Source organism: Thamnophis sirtalis, unplaced genomic scaffold (assembly GCF_051295495.1).
Source record: "Thamnophis sirtalis isolate CommonGarterSnake01/CBP01778 unplaced genomic scaffold, rThaSir2_p1.2 scaffold_9, whole genome shotgun sequence".
In the NCBI taxonomy this organism is placed as follows: domain Eukaryota; kingdom Metazoa; phylum Chordata; class Lepidosauria; order Squamata; family Natricidae; genus Thamnophis; species Thamnophis sirtalis.
In genome coordinates, this window is record NW_028261389.1 from 24030077 (window position 1) to 24050811 (window position 20735).

General features: G+C 39.8%; 1 protein-coding gene across 2 annotated transcripts in view; it reads left to right on the plus strand.

The window, feature by feature from the left end:
- Nucleotides 1–20735, plus strand: part of TXNRD1 (thioredoxin reductase 1) — a 70268-nt gene that overhangs the window by 25405 nt on the left and 24128 nt on the right. For both annotated transcript variants that reach the window (XM_087723082.1, XM_087723083.1), the window contains 2 exons: nt 6690–6799; nt 15701–15823. In XM_087723082.1, coding sequence (XP_087579208.1) covers nt 6690–6799; nt 15701–15823 — 233 coding nt within the window. The remainder of the gene's footprint in view (nt 1–6689; nt 6800–15700; nt 15824–20735) is intronic.

Here is a 20735-nt window from a genome sequence, read left to right on the forward strand (position 1 = left end):
AAAACTTTGGAATCTGACTTTATTCCAGGAATTAAGGCTGTATTGTGCGGGAGGTGGAGGTGGGAGTAGCTAAAGGAATTATATTGAGATATGGGAAAAGTAAAATTATTTCAGATGTTAAGGAATGGCTTTTAGAAATGCTTTACTTACCTAGCTTGGAAAAGGGCAACATTTTCTACTAATCAAAGGTTAAATCTATATGCACTACTGTGCAAAAGCTTTTATGATACTTTTCAATATATTTTGCATTGATCATACTATAGTATTATATGGTATAAATTAGTAAGCCAGTGACTATTCCTATCTATGTTTAATATCTAATTTTAATAACGATGCTTTTAATATAAATTTTATTGAGCTTTTTCTTTTCATTTTTAAAAATCCTTTTAAAAACCTCCCTGGGAGGGGAATTCTCTTATTTTTTCCTTCATTTTTATAGAATGAAAGATTATTCTGTAAAAATTATTATATTTAGCTGGGGTTTTTTTTGTCTTCTGGAAATATTCTGAATTTTATAAAATACAACGAACATTACAAAACCAGACAAATCCTGAAGACCTGGCTGTTTCCCCAGGCATTTGGGTCAGGTGATTAGATGAGCTTTGCTGCACATCCCTCTCCCTCCCCAGGTAATTCTGGTTATTGTTTGTCTTTGGACGCCTGAGGTTATGTCATGAGGTTTTTGTGTTTGTATATGCACGTGTATGTATGTATGTGTAAGTGTGTGTGTCTATGTGTGTGTGTGTGTGTGTGTGTGTGTGTTTTCAATCCTTGTATATGAGCCAATGACTTGTATGAGATGGGAATCTTTATAAATCATATAAATAAACTAAATAAACAAATAACACCATACCAACCTCCTTGGCCCAGCATGTTTTTTTGATGATGCAAAGAAGGTTACCTCTCTCATCCACAATTAAATTCTGGAAGAGACCAACTTTATTATAGGCTGACAACGCATTAAGCAGCAACACCTGGAAGCCAGAATTTCTGGGCCTCCGCACGGGCCCTGTACTTACCTTGCATCCAAAACAGGTCGTGTGGAGATTCCTGGGAGGATCAGGGTGAGAGGGCGGGGTAGGATGGGCGAGGTCAGCCAGGGTTGGGATTTGGATGTTCCCCTAACCAGCCATAACGTTAGCTATGGGTTCTGCCGAACCTGGGTGAACCTGTAGCAGCCTATTCCTGATCCATCCCCATCCTATTAGCTATTACCCCCTTCTTACCACTCCCCAATCTCCCCCAACCCTAGCTGTTCCATCCTCATTGCCAAAGGTTCCATCACCCCATCCAGCATATCAACCATGCCCACAGAGATGGGCACCAAACTCAGAGATGCTTCTGCCTTGCCCTCAGCACTCCTTATGCCTAAACTAAGGAGTGCTGAATAGCACCAGCTACTTTACCACTCTCTTCCATGAACTTGCATCAACTTACAACCCTAGCCAAAATAGAAAAAGGGAACTGAATGGAAAGGATTTTGTTACTCTGCAAGAAGGAACAAAAGAACAACTGGTGTGGATATTGTTAAGATTGGCAAAAGGGCTACACATTTTGCTTAAGCCAAAATGGTGCAAAAGTATCCCAGCAAACCAAAAAAAAAAAAAAAAAAAGACAAAACCCCAAGTTACACCAAAAATTGAAAAGCCTATGTTATTCTTTCCCCCCTGCCATTAAATACTAGTAAGAACACCCTAATTATAAGGCAGAGAGCTGAAAAACCCACAAGTTATTGTAGGTGCAAAGCAGAAGTTTTATGTGAGAAGTATGTGATACCCCAGATGTTGGGCAATCTGGAATACTGACGGCTGTACTTCCCATTTTGCAATTGCTACACATATGCTACTGAAATTTGTGTGTAGGGTAGAATTGCCAGTGGGTTCTTTTAAAAGAAAAAATAAGAGTAGAAATGAATGTGTTAAACATCCCTTTAGCCCTGTCTGTCTTTCAATACAAATGCCTCTAAATTGTTCAACCCTGCCTACAAATACAGCCAATTGCAGATCAATTCACTTGGTGATGTTAAACTAACCAAGAGTTTTTAGCCTTTCAGTTGAAAAATGGAACTCATTTAAAACTGTTCTACTTTGCCATCTTGCACTACAGTAAGAATGATTGCGCTAATAACTGTGGAATGCTTTGAGTTTAAAGCTTAAACACACATGGAATGTTGCTACCTATCAATCTATCTATCCAGGGCAGGGGTGAAATCAACTTACCTTCGCTACCAGTTCGCAAATGGGAGCGCGCGGGCACACATACATACTAGCTTCACTTGCATGCGCCACCTCTGCCCATGCCAAGGACCTTCCGCGCATGCACAGAACATAAAAAATGGGACGTGATGATGTCTGGGAGGGTGGATGGAGCCTCTATCTGGTTCGCCCGAACCAGACAGAACCGGCTGAATTGCACCACTAATCCAGGGGTTTCTATAGGATTAAAAAATAATGCCCCCCCCCCACCTTGCATTTGAAACCTGACCATTTTTTGCATGTACTCCAATGCAGAAAAAGGACTGAGGCTTGGATCTAATGGCTGTGACAGCCGTCCTGATTATTTTGACCATCTATGCATCTGTCATTTCACAACGCAGTGTGAGAATTGCCGTAATAATAATAATGGAAATGCCTATGCCGATAGCCCTCAATTTAGAACCATTTGTTTAGGGACCATTCAAAGTTACAACAGCACTGAAAAAAGTGACTTCCATCCGGTCCTCATGCTTACAATTGTTAATCCCCACAGTCATGTATTCAAAATTAGTGCTTGGCAGCCATCCTGTATTTACAATTGTTGCAGGGTCATGAGATCATCATTTGCGACCTTCCCAGTTGGGTTCTAACAAGCAAGGTTAATTGAGAGAAGGAGCCGGATTCGCTTAATGGCTGTGTGGCTCAATTAACAACTGCAGTGATTTACTTAACGACCACAGCCAAAGTCATAACATCGAGTATACTTACCTGCACCCTTTCATAACAATGGAAATTGTAATCCTAACTGAGGACTAACTGTATGTTCCTTCTTTCTTATATTTATGAGATAAATGAAGTTGTGTCCTTTTGATCTGGGAGCAAATGTTTAAGCGTTGTTGATCTTTTTTTTATTTTTGCTTTTTCATACAGCTGCTGGCAGAGCCCGCTCAGTTCAAAAGAGAATAGCAATTCAAAACAGAATAGCATGATTAAAAAACTTCAAAAAGCGTAGTGCTTTATATATCCCTGTGCGTCTTCTTCGGTTCTTCAATTTCAGGAAGGTGGCAGAAAATTGCTTAATTAAAACAAGTACATTGAGTGTTACAAATATTTGCCAGTTGTAAAGCTGTTTACATAATGTGAAGCTTTATATGTTTCCCATCTCCTGACTTGGCCACCAGTAGTTGAAAGTAACTTCCTTTTAGCAATTTGAAGTTAAAAATCACACTATAAATGAAATTGATTTATACTAAGTTATGGACATCTTATAAACGTTCCAGTGGTGGAACTCAGATGACTCAAATGAAGAATACCAGCAACACAATGATTTTCTTCATTTGATGCGTACATATACGTATATCCAACACAGAGATTAAGCCATAGGAAGAAACACCCCCACTGCAGCAAGGAAAAAGAACGTTGGGAGTCACAGGACCTCATTCCTAGCTTGAGAGTCTTGGGTTTTCTAAAAAAAATAATAATAAAATAAATGGTGCAAGGAAAAAAGATTTTCTGTTCACTATATCCTGTACTGGGGGATAAACTATCACAAACAATCCATTCACCAGAAGCCAGCGGGTAAGATTTTCTTCCTGACACTTCCGTGATCCACCCCACCCTGTAATCCACCCCAACCTTACTACTTTTGTCCCTTTGTCTGGTTGGCTTGCATCACCCAGTATGTTTGCTTTCTGTAGAATGGCTGTTGGACCTGGAAGTGTTCTTAAAAAATGAAAGGTATGCTAGAAAGCTTCCTATTTAATTTTCTTTTACATTCATAATTAAAGAGAAGAATATATATATATATATATATTCATCAAGAAAAAATCCTCCTCCTATCAGGGGGGGGGGCAAAATGTTAAGATGTTAGCAACAACATCCTAGTGGATAAATGTAGTTGGGAGCTGAACAGTGATTGCAGCTTCCATTTTAACTTTTTTGATCCTCTCTGGATGTCCCAAAGGCATATTTGGCATTCATGATTATTGCATAATGCTAACTAATGCTAACATACGTATTCCAAGGTATATATATATATCCCTTTAATATATTTTATACTGCTGTTCATCTTTGTATCCAGGAAAACATATAATTAATTTGTACATTTTTTCTTCTTGGTTAGCCTCCCGTGGCTGGGAGGGTTGCATGGACAATTGGCAGGACAGATCCTCGACTTAAGACCACAGTTGAGCCCAACATTTATGTTGCTAAGTGAGAATTTGTTAAGTGAATTTTACCCCATTTTACAACCTCTCCTGCCATAGTTGTTAAGTGAATCATTACAGTTGCTAATAATGTTGTTAAATGAATCTGGATTCTCCATTGACTTTGCTTGTCAGAAGGTCACAAAAGCTGATCACCTGATTCCTGGACACCTCAACTTTCATATATATGAACCAGACGCCAAGCATCCAAATTTTGATCATGGTCATATGTGAAAAAAGGTCATAAGTCTCTTTTTTCATTGCTGTTGTAATTCTGAACAGTCACTAAATGAACTGTTGTAAGTCGAGGACTATCTGTAGTTATTTACCCTCGGCAAACCATGCTGTCTGAACACAGCCATTGCTTTATTGCCAATTATTTTGGTGTCAGTATGCCTGGCTGTATATAGCTCTCTTATCAACTTCTCACAATCTGCATCTTTTTGGTCTTGTTCTTTCTTCAATAAAACTGTTAGTATTAAAAGATCGTTCTATATAAATGATAAAAGGGACACGGTGGCTCAGTGGCTAAGATGCTGAGCTTATCTATCAAAAAGGTCTGCAGGTCGGCAGTTGAAATCCCTAGCGCCGCATGACGGAGTGAGCTCACATTACTTGTCCCAGCTTCTGCCAACCTAGCAGCTCAAAAGCATGTAAAAATGCAAGTAGAAAAATAGGAACCACTTTGGTGGGAAGGTAACAGCGTTCCGTGCGCCTTCGGCATTTAGTCATGCCGGCCACATCACCATGGAGACGTTTTCGGATAGCGCTGGCTCTTTGGCTTTGAAATGGAGATGAGCACCGCTCCTTAGAATCAGGAACGACTAGCACATATGTGCGAGGGGAACCTTTACCTTTACTATATAAACAGATCCCATAGATTAGGCCTCCTCCGAATTCCATCCGCCGGCCAGTGCCGACTGGTGACTACCCGGAGGAGAGCCTTCTCTGTGGCTGCTCCGACCCTCTGGAACGAACTCCCCGTGGAGATTCGAACCCTCACCACCCTCCAGGCCTTCCGCAAAGCCCTTAAAACCTGGCTGTTCCGACAGGCCTGGGGCTAAAGAGCTGTTGCCCCCCCCCCCCCCCCCGTCTCGAATGGTATGACTGTTGTGTGTTTTTAAATTATGTATTGTTATGTTTCGTCTTTCATTTTCTGTCTGTACCCCCCTTCCCTGATTTGAATTGTGAGCCGCCCTGAGTCCCCTTCGGGGGGGAAAGGGCAGCATATAAATATAATCAAATCAAATCAAATCAAATCAACATTTTCTATGATCTTTACTGTCTGTTATTTTTGTCCTTTTAAAGACATTTTCTCTGATGGCACACTTTTCGTTAATTTTGGTTCATAGTGTTTTGTATATATAGTTAATTGTGGATCAGAAACTTAACATGTTATATGAACTCAGCCAATTGCAGCTCATTCAATAAATCATAGTAAACCACAGCTTGACATGTGACACAAACACACACATCATTCTAAGGTATAATGTACTTTGTTTTGTTTTGGCTTAGTGTGTTGAGTGAACACAGCCTCTATTCTTCTGATAGGAAAACATTCTGATTTCAGAGTATTTTGTTACCAGGAAAAAGTGCCAGACTTCAAGCTCTGTCCAAAGAGATTAAAATCCCAAATCCTCAAGAGAACGTTTTTTAAAAAAAATAGATATGTCTTTTTTAATGCCAGAAAGAAATTGGCCAAATTGCATATTCCAGCTTTGGCCAATTGAGAACGGGCTTGAAGTGTTGGAATCCATTTCCCATAACTCTGAGACATACTGGCTGGGGATTATGGGATTTGCACTCCAAACCACCTTAGAGCCCAATATATGTTATACTAAGGCTGCATTTCTGTACCCATTTCCTTGGGACGAGAGAGCAACGCCGCCTTGAACTCAAAGAGTACCGTTTTCGAAGGGGGGGGTGGGGACGCGCAGACTTGCAGGCCACTTGCGCTTGGAAATGTCTACTATAGGATGACGCGCACATGTCGGGGATTCTACAATTGCCCCAAAGCACAAAGTACAGTCTTAAAATCTAAAGTTGGGAGATCAGAATTGTGACGTGAAAGGTGGGGGGGACAAAGCAAAAACCAGCAAGTCATGCTTACTGGCGAGTGACTCACGGACACTTTTAAGCTACTTGCCAAGGATCGCGTCCGGCGTTACAGGGAAAGGTTGGGCGGCCAGAGTCCCGCCCCCTTAAGGCGGGGCGTCTGCCGTGTAATCCATAAAAAGGCGGAGCTCCCAGCCGGCGCGTTTCTTTCTCTTTCGCCTGTTTTGTGTTGCAGAGCATGGGCATCAACTGAGGAACGCGCTCTTTGAACTCACGATGGAGCCTTCCTTGCCTGCCGTGTTTGCCCAAAGGCACTACGTAGGCGGCTACGACCGGACTGTAAAGGTAGGGAACCAAATGTGTGCCGGTGATTTAAGTGTGCGGTGCGGGTTGGCTCTTCCCCTCTGAACTTGCGGGTTTTCCAGATGTTTGGGGCGACAACTCCCATTTATAGCACCCCAAAAGTTATTGAGATGTTGAAATAAAACAATCGACTGTCGGGTTGGGGAGGAAGCAGCTGGCTTAATGCTGGGTGCATCCTAGACGAGGTAAGCCTCAAGCAAACCCCCGCTGATTTCGGGGTCCTTTTCTTCCGCTTTTCCTTGAGGGTAAGGTAAGGGTCCCATTGAACTCCATGGGACTTCTAGTAGTGCAGAGAAAGGCGGTTTTCCTCCTCTTGCCAATCTGCTTTGCGGGATCTGCCCTCTCCAACGGAGGTTATAATCAGAGTCCAGAGTCACAGATCTTTGGACACTTGACGCTGTCGGAACTCTGCAGGCATTGGGGTGTGTGAAATTCAAATCTTTCACAAATTAATTTGGTTGCTGATGGCCACAAATGTTTCACAAAGTAAATTGGTTGCTGATGCCATGGCCGTCTGTAAGGCATAGTAAAGAGAAAAACAGGTTGGTAGCAATTTGAGTTTCAGGAGGATGTGGAACAACACTGGGCTGTTGGAGATTTTGAAGGCACTAAAAGGTTTCATTACACATAATTGTTTAGGATCCTCTAAATATTACTTCCTTCTTATTTTGAGTCTTGGTGTCAAGCTTGGGTCCATTAATTCTTTTGCACAAAAACTTGAGCCTTTTAATAAAACGGGTTAGTTCAAAAAGCTGCTACTATACCTCTCATTTCTTTTAAACAGTGTTTGCCTATCTTAAAATTTTCTATTCCATTTCATGTCTTAATTAAAATACTACCAAACTGCACAATTCATCTTCTTGGTCTATAAATTGGCTTGCATTTTTGTGGGGGGGGGGGGGGAAGGGGGAAGAGAAGCACATTTATGTATACCTTATAATTCTTCATTCCCTTTACACAGCAAACACAACTGCCTTGGTCTTTGGTATATTGAATTTCAGGTACATTTTCCTTAATGCATCATAGAATCAATCTAACATTCACTGCAAATCGTTAGGATTCTTAGCCAATACCATGGCATCATCTGCCTTCAAAAGTGTAGCATACGTACCTTCATATCATCCCCAGTCCCATGAGACTTCTAACATTGCCCAAGTATCCCTTATGCAGTTATCCACAAATGCATTAAACACCCACCCTGGCCTTATTCTCTATGGTGGTTGATCAGTTGCTAAGTTATGTCTGACTCTTCGCAATCCCATGGACCATAGCACACCAGGACCCCCAGTCCTCCACTGTCTCCCCGAGTTTGCCAAAATTCATGTTTGTTGGCTTGATGATATTATCTAACCATCTAATCTTCTGCCGTCTACTTTTCCATTTGCTTCCAGTCTTTCCCAGTATCAGGGTCTTTCCCATTGAATCCTCTCTTCTCATTTGGTGGCCATAGTATTGGAACTTCAGCTTCCCTGCTCAGTACCAATCAATTTATAAAGCATCTTGTTTATTCTCACTCATGCTTTACTTCCATTGTATACTACCTGTATCCCATTCAACAGCCAGACTTTCTTCATGTTTGTGCATAATATTCTGTCAGACTCATTTCATTCATCACATGGTTTCTTTACATTTGCAATATTTTCTCACATACATACTTTTCACAGTGATCTGTTGAAGCCCCCAAATATCTCTGGCATAATGCCACAATCTATTCCCCAAATTTTGCACATTGTCATAATCTTTTGTACCCTTCAATCACAGTCCTGCCAAAGCCCTTTTTTGGGCACAAGTAACAAACCATTGTTAGCCTTCATTCTTGTTTCCTTTCCTATTTTTTTTTTAATAGGAAAGCAATAACAGCATTTTTCCAATCATCTCAGGCAGACTTCATGGATTAAACAGCCACTCTGTAAGCAAACCATATGCAAACTTCAATGCTCGTCCACTTAAACCATTCAACATTTTGATAATTTTTATTTGTTTTCATTATTTTTCTTGTTACCTTTCCTTTTATTTTATAGGAAAGCAATAACAGCATTTTTCCAATCATCTCAGGCAGTCTATTGATATTTACCTCCCATTCCATTTGTTAGAAAATGATTCCACATCTTTTCATACATGTCTTATATTTTTCCTGCAATCATACTTTTTTAATCTTAAAATCTTTTTCTTTTTCCTCTGTTTCCTCAACCACTTTTGACATAGCTAGAAAAGGATCTTTCCAGATTCTGTATCTGTCATCACCAATATATCTAATTATTTCATCTGTCCTTTTAATATATATATATATATATATATATATATATTATATATATTATATATATTATATATATATATATATATATATATATATATACATACATACATACATACATACATACATACATACACATACACATACACATACACATACACATACACATACACATACACATACACACATACACACATACACACACACACACACACACACACACACACACACACACACACACACACACACACACACACATATATATATATATATATATATATATATATATATATATATATACACACAGATAGTTCTTGACTTACGACTTAGATTTAAAGTTCTGACAGCCACCCCTCGCCCACAATATGTGATTGTATTTTGGGCGTTCAGCAACTGGCCCACTTTTATGATTGATTGATGCATCCTGAGGTCATGTGACCACAATTTAGGCCTTTGCCAGAAAACAGTGTTTTCTTCCCCTTTTGGCAAAAAATGCCTGTTACATACAGTGGATTCACTTCATAACCATGGTGATTCATTTAACTGCTGCAAAAAAAGGTATTTTTAGACATGGTCATGTTGTGACTGCTTAATGACCAACATAACTTGGCACAGTAATTCTGGGCTCACTAATGGTCGTAAGTTGAGGACTGCCTATATATTAATTCTCTTGCTACCGATCCCATTTTCATCTATTTAGTCATGCGCCCAACGAAATAATTGTTTGCCCTGCATTGAATGCATTTAGAATGGTCAGTTTCCCTCTGAATTTATCGCTGATTGTTTCGTTTTCACTGAAGCACAACATGCAATTTATCCATCTTATGGATTCATAATTTCAGATACATTCCTAGCAAAGTCCATGCTACTAATTCCTATTTTCTGACATATACTATAGGCCAGGAGTGTCAAACTCAAGGCCTGCGGGTCGGGGGTACATAGATCTGGCCTGCAGGGCCACCCTGAAAACAGCAAAGGACCAGCCCGTGGTGCCTCTGACAGCAAAAACGGAGCTCAGGTAGGCCGCGCAAAGCCTGCCCAGGTTCTGTTTTCAGCCGCAACGGCCTCCTGCAACCCTCTGGCAGCAAAAACAGAGCCTGGGGAGCAGTGGTGGGTTTCAAAAATTGTTGGAATCTACTCTGTGGGTGTGGCCTCCTTTGTGGGAGTGGCTTGCCACCCAGGTGACTGAATGGCTTGCCACCCAGGTGACCGGATATGAAATTATGAATTAGTACTTAGGTCGGTCCAAGTAGCTATTCAGAAACTCTGGCATTTAAGCATGCAAGTCTTAAAGCTGTCAAGTTACAAGATCCTTGCCGGTGGTGGTTTTCAAAAATTTTTGGAACCTCTTCTGTAGGTGTGACCTGCTTTCTGGGTCCACTGGTGGAACCTCTTCTAACCGGTTCAGTAGATTTGATGAACCGGTTCTACCGAATAGGTGCGAACTGGTAGGAACCCACTGCTGCTGGGGAGTGACATTGAGCTGGCCATGCCCCCCCCGCCCCCCTGAGATCAAACACAGCCCTGATGCAGCCCTCAAGGAAATCGAGTATTACGCCCCTGCTCTAGGCTAATCAATTTTTAATTAAACCTGCATATCATTTCTGCTTACAATCAAGCCACCTTTAGATCTATGCTTTCTTTTCCTTTTCCTTTTGTGGGCACAGAGCCTACCCCCCCCCCCATTTTGTTTAGTCTTTCATGTTCTTTACCACTTCATCCTCTTGCTTTCCAAAGTGCCATATATCACTGTCATAAGATAAGCTTATTATGATAAATTTAGTCTATTGAAACTTTTGCATAGTGCTTTTTCATAAGATAAATGAAATAAGGGGTGTATCAGTTAGTTTTGCCAATTTTGTTTGGTATCTTACAGGTACAACCAAAGCCCAGTTTTGCTCTAATTGTGCTCTCATTACTCTTTGTAAACAAGGATCTATAATTTTGGAAGACAACATACCCTTACCCATATCCATGAATTAAGATGTATACATACAGCTAGTCCTCAACTTACAACAGTTCATTTAGTGACAGCTCAAAGTTACAATAGATTGAAAAAAGGGACTTATGACTGTTTTTCACACTTTACAACTGTGGAGCATCCCCACAGACATGTGATCAAATTTGGATACTTGGCATCTGTTCATATTTATGACAGTTGCAATGTCCAAGGATCAGGTGATCGGCTTTTGTGACCTTCCGACAAGCTAAGTCAATGGGGTATCCAGATTCACTTAATAACAACTACTACAATGATTCACTTAACAACTGTGGCAGGAAATGGGGCAAGACCCACAACAAATTCTCACTTAGCAACATAAATTTTAGTCATACGTTGACTATCTCTACTATACTGATAAAGATGTAGGATACAGAGTTATGCAGAACATTTTATTTATTAAATTTATATGCTGCCCATCACATTACCCAACCAACTCTGGGTGGCCGATAACACAATAAAAACAAGAATATTTTTTTTAAAAACCCTTTAAAAATATCTACTACAAAGGGTGATAGATATGTCAATATGCAGCTACATTGCTGATCTTATAAGTGTAATAGCGGGTTTAATCTTGGAGGATAGTGAAATTAGTGGAAGTATCTATCCCAGTGATTCTCAACCTTCCCAATGCTGTGACCCTTTAATAGAGTTCCTCATGTTTTGGCGACCCTCAACCATAAAATTGGTGTCTCGGTTCCTAAGACCATCGAAAATATGTGTTTTCCGATGGTCTTAGGCGACCCCTGTGAAAGGGTCGTTTGACCCCCAAAGGGGTCCTGACCCACAGATTGAGAACCACTGATCTATCCAAAAGGATATTTATTGAAAGATATTTTTTAAAAAGAAGAATGGCAGCTAATTTATCTACATGGATTAAGAGCTAAATTCTTCTTTGATATAGTACTGTAGCTTGAATTAATCTGGTTTGTGAAGCTTGAGCAAATATTTCTGCTTTTATAGAGTATTTTTATATGAATCATTCCTTAAAACTACACTGAACTCTCTCTTTTACCAGTCATTAAAGCTCCCCCACCCCCCTAAACATTACCTCTCTCCACCAAACAACTTGGGTCTATGTCAACTTCCTTACCCTTTCATATTAATCCCATGACTTCTAGGAGAAGTGTATTAAGTCTTCATGTGCATATCAAAGAACTAACATTATAGAATTATTTTTTACACCATTTTTTGACCAAGTGCCTGCAGCTATTGGAAAATGCACTGAATATACCTCAGACTACAATCCCTACTCTAGTAAACTAGATATTCAAGTTTGGTAATTATTTAGGATGCCTAGATATTCTTGAGATATTATCCCACTTTGTTTGTGGATGCAATGAGTCAGTGAAGTGAATTACTTTTAAGATTTACCACTTAATAACCCATTCTCTGTTCTACTTGCCAGTGTTTTTGCAAATGAAATTGTGGACCAGAATTACAGCCTTATTAGATGCAGGCGCACCTATCTTTCCCTGGATTAACCATTTAAAGAGGCTGTAGATTATCAGAGGAAAGAAGTAGAGGCTGAAAGGAAAATATTGATTAAATCTTAGGGAGGAAGGGCTGTACTTGATTGAAATCGCTCTTCCTAGCTTTATTTATTTATTTATTTATAAGATTTATAGGCCGCCCAATCCCGAAGGACTCCGGGCGGCTTACAAAAACAAAAGAGAAAAAAAGAAATAATAAAAAATAAAAAAAGACAGATTTAAAATCACCACACATGCATTCATTCTGATCGGGGCTGGACCTCAACAGTGAGGTCAACAGCCCCAGGCCTGCCGGAATAGCCAGGTTTTGACAGCTTTTCTGAAGGCCATGAGAGTGGGTAAGGTCCGGATCTCTGGGGGTAGCTCATTCCAAAGGGTCGGAGCAGCCACAGAGAAGGCTCTCCTCCGGGGAGCCGCCAGCCGACATTGTCTGGCTGACGGCATCTGAAGGAGGCCCACCCTGTGGGATCTCACCAGCCTCTGGGAGGTATGTGGCAGTAGGCAGTCTCGCAGGTATGCTGGCCCTAAGCCATGTTGGGCTTTAAAGGTAATAACCAACACCTTAAATTGCGTCCGGAGACCAATAGGTAGCCAGTGCAGCTCGCGGAGGATAGGTATAACGTGGGTGTATCTCGGTACACCCAGTATCACTCACACGGCTGCATTCTGGACTAGCTGCAGTCTCCGAACACTTTTCAAGGGTAGCCCCATGTAGAGCGCATTGCAATAATCCAGCCTTGAGGTGACTAGGGTGTGAGTGACCGTTTGAAGTGCCTCCCGATCCAAGTAGGGCCGCAATTGATGCACCAGGTGAACCTGGGCAAAGGCCCCCCTGGTCACAGCTGACAGATGGTGTTCCAGTGTCAGCTGTGAATCCAGGAGGACACCCAAATTGTGGGCCCACTCTGAGGGGTGTAAGTTTTCACCCCCCAGGATCAAGGATGGACTGTCTAGGCTGTCCTTCGGGGGCAACATCCACAGCCACTCAGTCTTTTGGGATTGAGTACAAGTTTGTTCACCCCCATCCAGATCCTGACAGCTTCCAGGCATCGGCACATCACATCCACTGCTACACTGAGCTGGCATGGGGCAGAGAGATACAATTGTGTATCATCTGCATACTGATGGTACTTAACCCAGTGCTGTCGAATGATCTCGCCCAGCGGCTTCATATAGATGTTAAATAGGAGAGGAGACAAGACCGAACCCTGTGGCACACCACATTTAAGGGGCCTAGGGGTCAACCTTTGCCCCCCAACCAACACCGACTGCGACCTGTCAGAGAGGTAAGAGGAGAACCACCGTAAAACGGTGTCTCTTACTCCTACCTCCTCCAGCCGTCGCAGAAGGATACCATGGTCGATGGTATCGAAGGCCGCTGAGAGGTCAAGAAGCACCAGGATAGAGGAATGTCCTCTATCCCTGGCCCACCAGAGATCATAGGTCAGTGCGACCAAAGTGGTTTCTGTGCTGTACCCAGGCCTGAAACCAGACTGAATGGAGTCTAGATAATCTGCTTCATTCAAGGTCCGTCGGAGTTGAAGCGTCCTTTCTATTTGAACAGTGTGGAACAGTAAAATAATACATCTAAACAAAACATAGGTTTTGTTAAAGCAAGATTCTAAATAGAGTAGCTGCCCTTAAACCTTTTATTTTATAGGTGATCCTGGTAAGATATAGTCGCACTCCTAGTGGAAGTTTTGGAAAATGTCCAATGAAGGTTATGGAAGTTTAAGAACCAAAGCTTCCCTCTCAGAGATATCCCTTACTGGAGTTTGATTTTAGAGGATTCTCCTGTTACGCATTACAATGGGGCCAAGCTCCTTTTAGCTCTCATCTATCCAAGATGGGGGTGTCAAATTCACACCATCATATTGTTGTCACATGCCATATCGTGACTCCCCCGCCCTTCGCTAAACCAGGGGTGAGCGTGGCCAGCATGTGATGCATCCGGCCCGCAAGTTTGACACCCCTGATCTAAGAGATTATTTCTTGGCAAATGACATTTCTGAGTACTGTATTAGAGCATCATTCAAAAACAAAATGAATAAATAGCCTTATTTAAAGATACATCGCTGAATATATGTTCTAGCTATAAAATGCACTGTTTTGTTGTTATTTCAAGGGTTTATGGAAGCTGTGTCTTGTATTAACTGAAATATTGTTGTCTGCAGAAACAGAGAGGCAACATAAGTTTAAAAAGACTAAATGACTAAACAACAGGCTAAACCATACAATGAACAATTGAGGGAATTAGGTATGTTTAGTCTAACAAAGAGAAGGACTAACAGTGACTTGATAGTAGTATTTCAGTACTGAGGAGCTATCACAGAGAAGAGGGGGTTGTCCTATTCTCCAAAGCATCTGAATGCAAGATAAGAAGTAATGGATGGAAGGTCATTAAACAGAGATCCAATCTAGAATTAGGGAGACATTTCCTGACAGAAAGAACAATTAACCAGTGGAACAGCTTGCCTCCGGAAGTTGTGGGTGTTACAAACGCCGAGGGTTTTGAAGAAGAGATTGGAAAGCAATTTGTCCAGAATAGTATAGGGTCTCCTGTTCGACCATGGGTTGAACTAGATCTTCAAGGTCCCTTCCAATCCTATTATGCTATGTTCTATCAAAGAACAGTATTAATATAACTAATGCATGTAGCCCCTAATACGCTGAACCTCAATCCATTGATTTGGAGCATTTAAGGAATGAGCTTCACATGATGTAAAACACTGTAGGCTGGGATGTCATGTCTACCTTGCAGGTATTTGGAAAGCAAGTGGTAGAGAAGTCTTCACATTTGTGTCACAGTAGTTCAAATAAAGATGGGATTAAACACTGCCAGTTGTTCAGGGGTGAGAAATTATTTTCATGTAGAAGACTCTAGGCCCAATTTCTAGTGTCATTGGAAGTTATGAGAGTAGAGCACAAAAGTAATTTGAAAATACCAAAAGTTGGGGAGATTGCATTCAATTGCATTAAGCCAGGTAGTTTAATTATCTTTTCCTAGTAGTGTCCAAATTACTTCCCACCTCTTTTTCCTCTGGATTTCTTTTCATGAAGTAGTAATTTTTCCACTTCACCTTTGAGTTATAGTGCTGCTTTGGACATTGATCAGTTTCTATATTTTCTGTATTCAGGCACACCGTGAAGGAACTTTTCGTAAACTACTTGAAGGAGACTGGCAAACGAAACAAGCTTCATCATATGATTATGATCTGATTGTCATTGGAGGAGGTTCCGGTGGACTGGCAGCTTCAAAGGTAAGATCAGCCAAGTTAGAGTCACAAAAAACATTTTGATAGCTAGAATTTCTTCCAAATGAGCTCTCTCTTGATAAGCTACAGATAGGTTTGTGGAATGCAGAATACATTTTACAATCAATTCAGACAACCTTCCTAATCGGTTTCCTGCCATCTAGGTTAGCCATACTAAGAAATCCAGTAATTTTAATTGCAACACATCTGGAAAACACCAGATTGTTGCAATTGAAATTACTGGATTTCTCCAGTACCAGATTGGAGAACTGTGCTTTATAATTTAAGTGACAGGGGAAGTTACTATACAGTTCTGTTGAAAACTTCAAACTATTCCATATAGATCCATGCCAAGTAATGTTTCTCAAATACTTTGAGAATCCCCTTTGGAAAAAAATGATACAAACCCAACAAAAAAGCAGAATTACATTGGACTGAAATCTAGCCATGTCTCCTGATAACTGAGTTGAATATATAGTAAGGTCTGTCCTCCTCATCCTCCCAGATATTTTAAATATGGTTTTCGGCATAATCTTTGGCAACTGAGGGCAAAAGAAAAACTGATCTAAAGAGAATTATTTGAAACATATTTAATTAATAAACTATTCATCTTGTTTTAGAATCTGTTAAAATAAATGAAAAATAATTACCTGTCTATTATTTTACCTTTGTGGGGAAATGTGTTTCCATATTTTCCATTTAATTCTTTTGGTGTGAACAAAGTATGAGATTATTTATTTATTTATTTATTTATTTATTTATTTATTTATTTATTTATTTATTTATTTATTTATTTATTTATTTATTTATAGGGTTTGTATGCCGCCCACTCTCGAGAGACTCAGGGCGGCTTACAGATAAAAAGGAAAGGGGAACATACAAAAACTAAAAAACAACATTAAAATTCCACAAGTATTAATAGTTTTGAAGGATGAAATATTTAAATTCCCTTTTCATCTAAAAGTGTCATATTTATATTTTTAAATAAAATATGTATCCAGCTGCATTGGAAGCATGGTTGCCAACAGTAAATGCCTGAAGTGGGACAGATTGAAAATAGAAAATGAAATAAATTAAGTAGCACAGTAGCTGTATTATCTTTGATCCTTAGCACAATGTAATTTCCTAGAAGAAACTTTCTTACTTCATTTAGATTCTCCTTCCCAATAGTACCATAATTAAAATGGACTTATGGGTATTGGTGGTCCAGATGAGCTTTGTGTCCTTCTAGAGTTTTGGTTGATAGCTTGAAAGATTAGTCTAGTTGATTCATATAATGTCTTGTGTATTTCGTTGGGGTTTTGATGTATTTTGGTTGGTTGAAGAAAGCAAACTATTTCAACCTACTACTAGAATGTGAAACTGCCCTCCTGAACTTTGTTCATCTTTAAATCCTTCCATCAACTAGAAGACCAATTCAAAGTTAACATAAAACCGTAGCATTATATTACAATAATATGTTAAGTTAATATATATTGAGTTGGACCATCTAATTTAGTATTGCTCATGGAAAGTGCCTTAGGATTCCAGGCAGGAAATCTTTTCACTGCTAATTAAAGAAATCAGAACTAAGTAGACGGAGTAGTCCATGACTAAATTATGGCTTTGCAATTTTCCAAGCTTGGATAGACTAAGAAGAAGAAAAAGCTAGAAACGTACTTCCTTCATAAATTGTCCATTTGATATAGTCATGGTCACAATTCTTCTATCATCACTAGCACAACACTTGTAGTGATGATATCCATTCTAAGCCTGTTCTACAGATATTTGACTGTGGTGGCTTTGTTCCCAACCTACAAATAATATATGAAACTTGTGTTTCAAATAGAGCTCCTGAACTTTTAAAGAATATAACAAATATATTTGCTGGCAAGGTAGTAATCCTTCTAAATCTACCAGGATCCCTGCTTCTGCCTCTGAATTGAAGCTAGTTTGATTTTCAAGGAATAACCAGATAGGATATAACAGCAGAACTACGTACTCCTAAAATAGAAGAGTCATCAAAAGAATAAAGATTTGCCTTAATTAAGTAGGTAGAATGGGTATTCTGGAAATACAGGTGCTATGATATCTTTTAGCTTCTTGCTGAGTTAGGAGTGATTGTGACCTCAGGTACCTAGAAAATACAGGAAATAGTATTTGCTTTTGGTTTCCCATGTGAAGTTACCTTGTAAGTAACCAAACTGGACAGGTTTTCTGCCAATAAACAAACAAGTGGCATGAAATCCCCACAAAGCACAATTAAATGGGAAGCATTTTTGTCTCTCTGGATTTTCTAGGACATCTAGTGCCACATTTTAGTTCCAAAGAAGGGATGGGTTGACTTTCAAAGAGAAGCTGCTACATCAAACTGCTTAGTTAGTATCAGATCTGCAAGCTTGAGCTTAGCTAACTTGATGGGCTTCCCACTAAAATTAATTGTCCCTTTTTAAATTGTGGTATAACATAAAATACATGTCTTGCCTTTGTTAGTTCCATAGTAATTAAAAAGGATCACACTTTTTTTTTCTTTTTGTGTGTTTAGATTTCTTTCTTTCTTTTTCTTTTTGCATAGTAACGTGGGACTCCTGTCCCTTGCATTATTGTCTACCCTGATATTTCTTTGTTATATAACTGCACACAACTGGCTTGTATATCAATAGCCATCTTAGAAATACATTTAATAAAATAGGCCCTGGTTTTTAAACTTTAAGCCACAATAAACATGGCAAAAGAGACGTGGTGGTTCAGTGGCTAAGATGCTGAGCTTGTTGATCAGAAAGGTCAGCAGTTTGGTGATTCAACTCCCTAGTGCCATGTAACGGGGTGAGCCCCCATTACTTGTCCCAGCTTCTGCCAACCTAGCAGTTCAAAAGCACTTAAAATGCAAGTAGAATAATAGGAAGAACCTTTGGTGGGAAGGTAACAGTGTTCCATGCGCCTTCAGCTTTTAGTCATGCCAGCCACATGACCACAGAGACGTCTTCGGACAGCACTGGCTCTTCAGCTTTGAAACAGAGATGAGCACTGCCCCCTAGAGTCAGGAATAGCTAGCACATATATGTGAGGGGAACCTTTACCTTAAACATGGCAACTTTTAAAATTGGGCTGATATGTGTATGCTTTTTTTTTTTTTTTTTGGCTGCAATGATGAATTCTTCAGGAATTTGAAACTTCCACATCCCATCAGAGTCTCAAGGGTGGGTGGGCAAGGAAGAAGGATTCCTTCCATTTATTAGTGAATGTAGCTTTGTTTAGAAACGGAGCAGAACTTAAATCTAAGTTTCATTGGCAAAATGCTGCATCAGTTGCTCTCATTAGCGTACCCATATTTATGTGGATGGCAGCAACTGTGTTGTGAACTCCCTAGGATTATTAGGAATCATTGGTCAACTTTCCAATTTTCCATGAAGCTAAGTTATTTTGAAGGACTGTTACCTAGCGGCAAACTAAAATAATAGCCTACCCAGCTACCTGGTATGCACAAATGGAACACAATGAACTTGTATTTCACTTCACGATGTGATGGACTCAAATTATATACTTTATGATTGTTCCGATGACTTCATAATGCACGCGTTGTCATTAAAGTGTTCATATGACTTTGATTAGATGCACATGATTTACTCCTGGACGTCTAGGCAACATTGGTTCTGGGACATCTGCCTGGTAGATGCCAATAGATGTTGGAATAACTCTTAGAAATGACAAGTATTAGACTTTTAAATAGTTGGTTAATCCTATCAAATACCTTTGATACCTATTAAAGCCCAATTAAACATTCCACTTGTTAGGCAGGAAATGAGTATACTTAATATCTTTATTTTCCAAATAATTGTGATGTGATGGTCAGGTATTACACCCAATGTGAACTGAGGACCAATATCAGTTATCCATTTAAAATCTTCATGATTCTTGTCTGTTAAATGCTTTTTATTGCAAACAAGCCGAGGAAGTGTTAGTAATTCAGGTACTGGACTGGAACCTGGAAGACTCACATTGTATGTCTCACCCACAGAGGTTCATTCTCTGACTTCAGGCTAGTCACAATTCATCAACCCAACTTCCTTCATTGGATGTAAGAAAAACTGGAAGGGGTATTGTGCATGTAGCCTTGGCCACTGTAAGAAAGGTGAGATAGAAATTTAAGAAAGAGAAATGTGGGAAATGATTAGGAGCTTTTTTCCCAACCAAGAATTAGCAGCTTCATTTCCTTCCAAACATGCTTCCTTTGAGGATTGACCTTTAAAAAGGGAAACAGAAGAAACACTGACTACTGAGCAGTTTGTCCCTCTAACTTGTGGTAAACCATTTGGGATTAGCATATTCACCATTGCTGGGTGGGTTTATGTGTAATGATTCATCTGAATTTGTAGGTGAAGGCAAAGACAGAGGTCACCTGCCAAATACCTCAGGTGTCAAAGGAGTCCCTTTATGTCTCACAATAAAGCTCATTTTAAACAGTGCTTTGGAAGGATTGTCATTTTATATAGCATGTGACCTAGTTAGTGGAAAGACTTCTCATCCTTTGATAGAATTGTGGTAATTTAGGCAGCCAAATTATTGCTTGACATTTAATTACTACTGAGTCATTAGATTCACACACACCCCTCAGTTTCTTTGCCACCACAATGCTCAGCTAACAATTGCTTTTCTCACTTAAGTGTTATGAATCTTGTCTTTTCGTTAAAAGAGAAGATGGAAAGGAGGACTTGTTAGAGCCTCACAATGCTAGAAGACTTCTGATCAAGTCAAACTGATGGGCCTGTTTTGGATAAAAAGTCTATTTTAATAAGATACTTTTAAAGTAACTTTAGTTGGGGAGAACGTTGGCTTATTTTGGTGAGTTGAGTCATCTAACATTTAAACAAATCCTTGTAATAAGTATCGGTAAGGAGCTTGTATATTTCAAACAGCTTCCCCCAGTTCAGAATTCTGT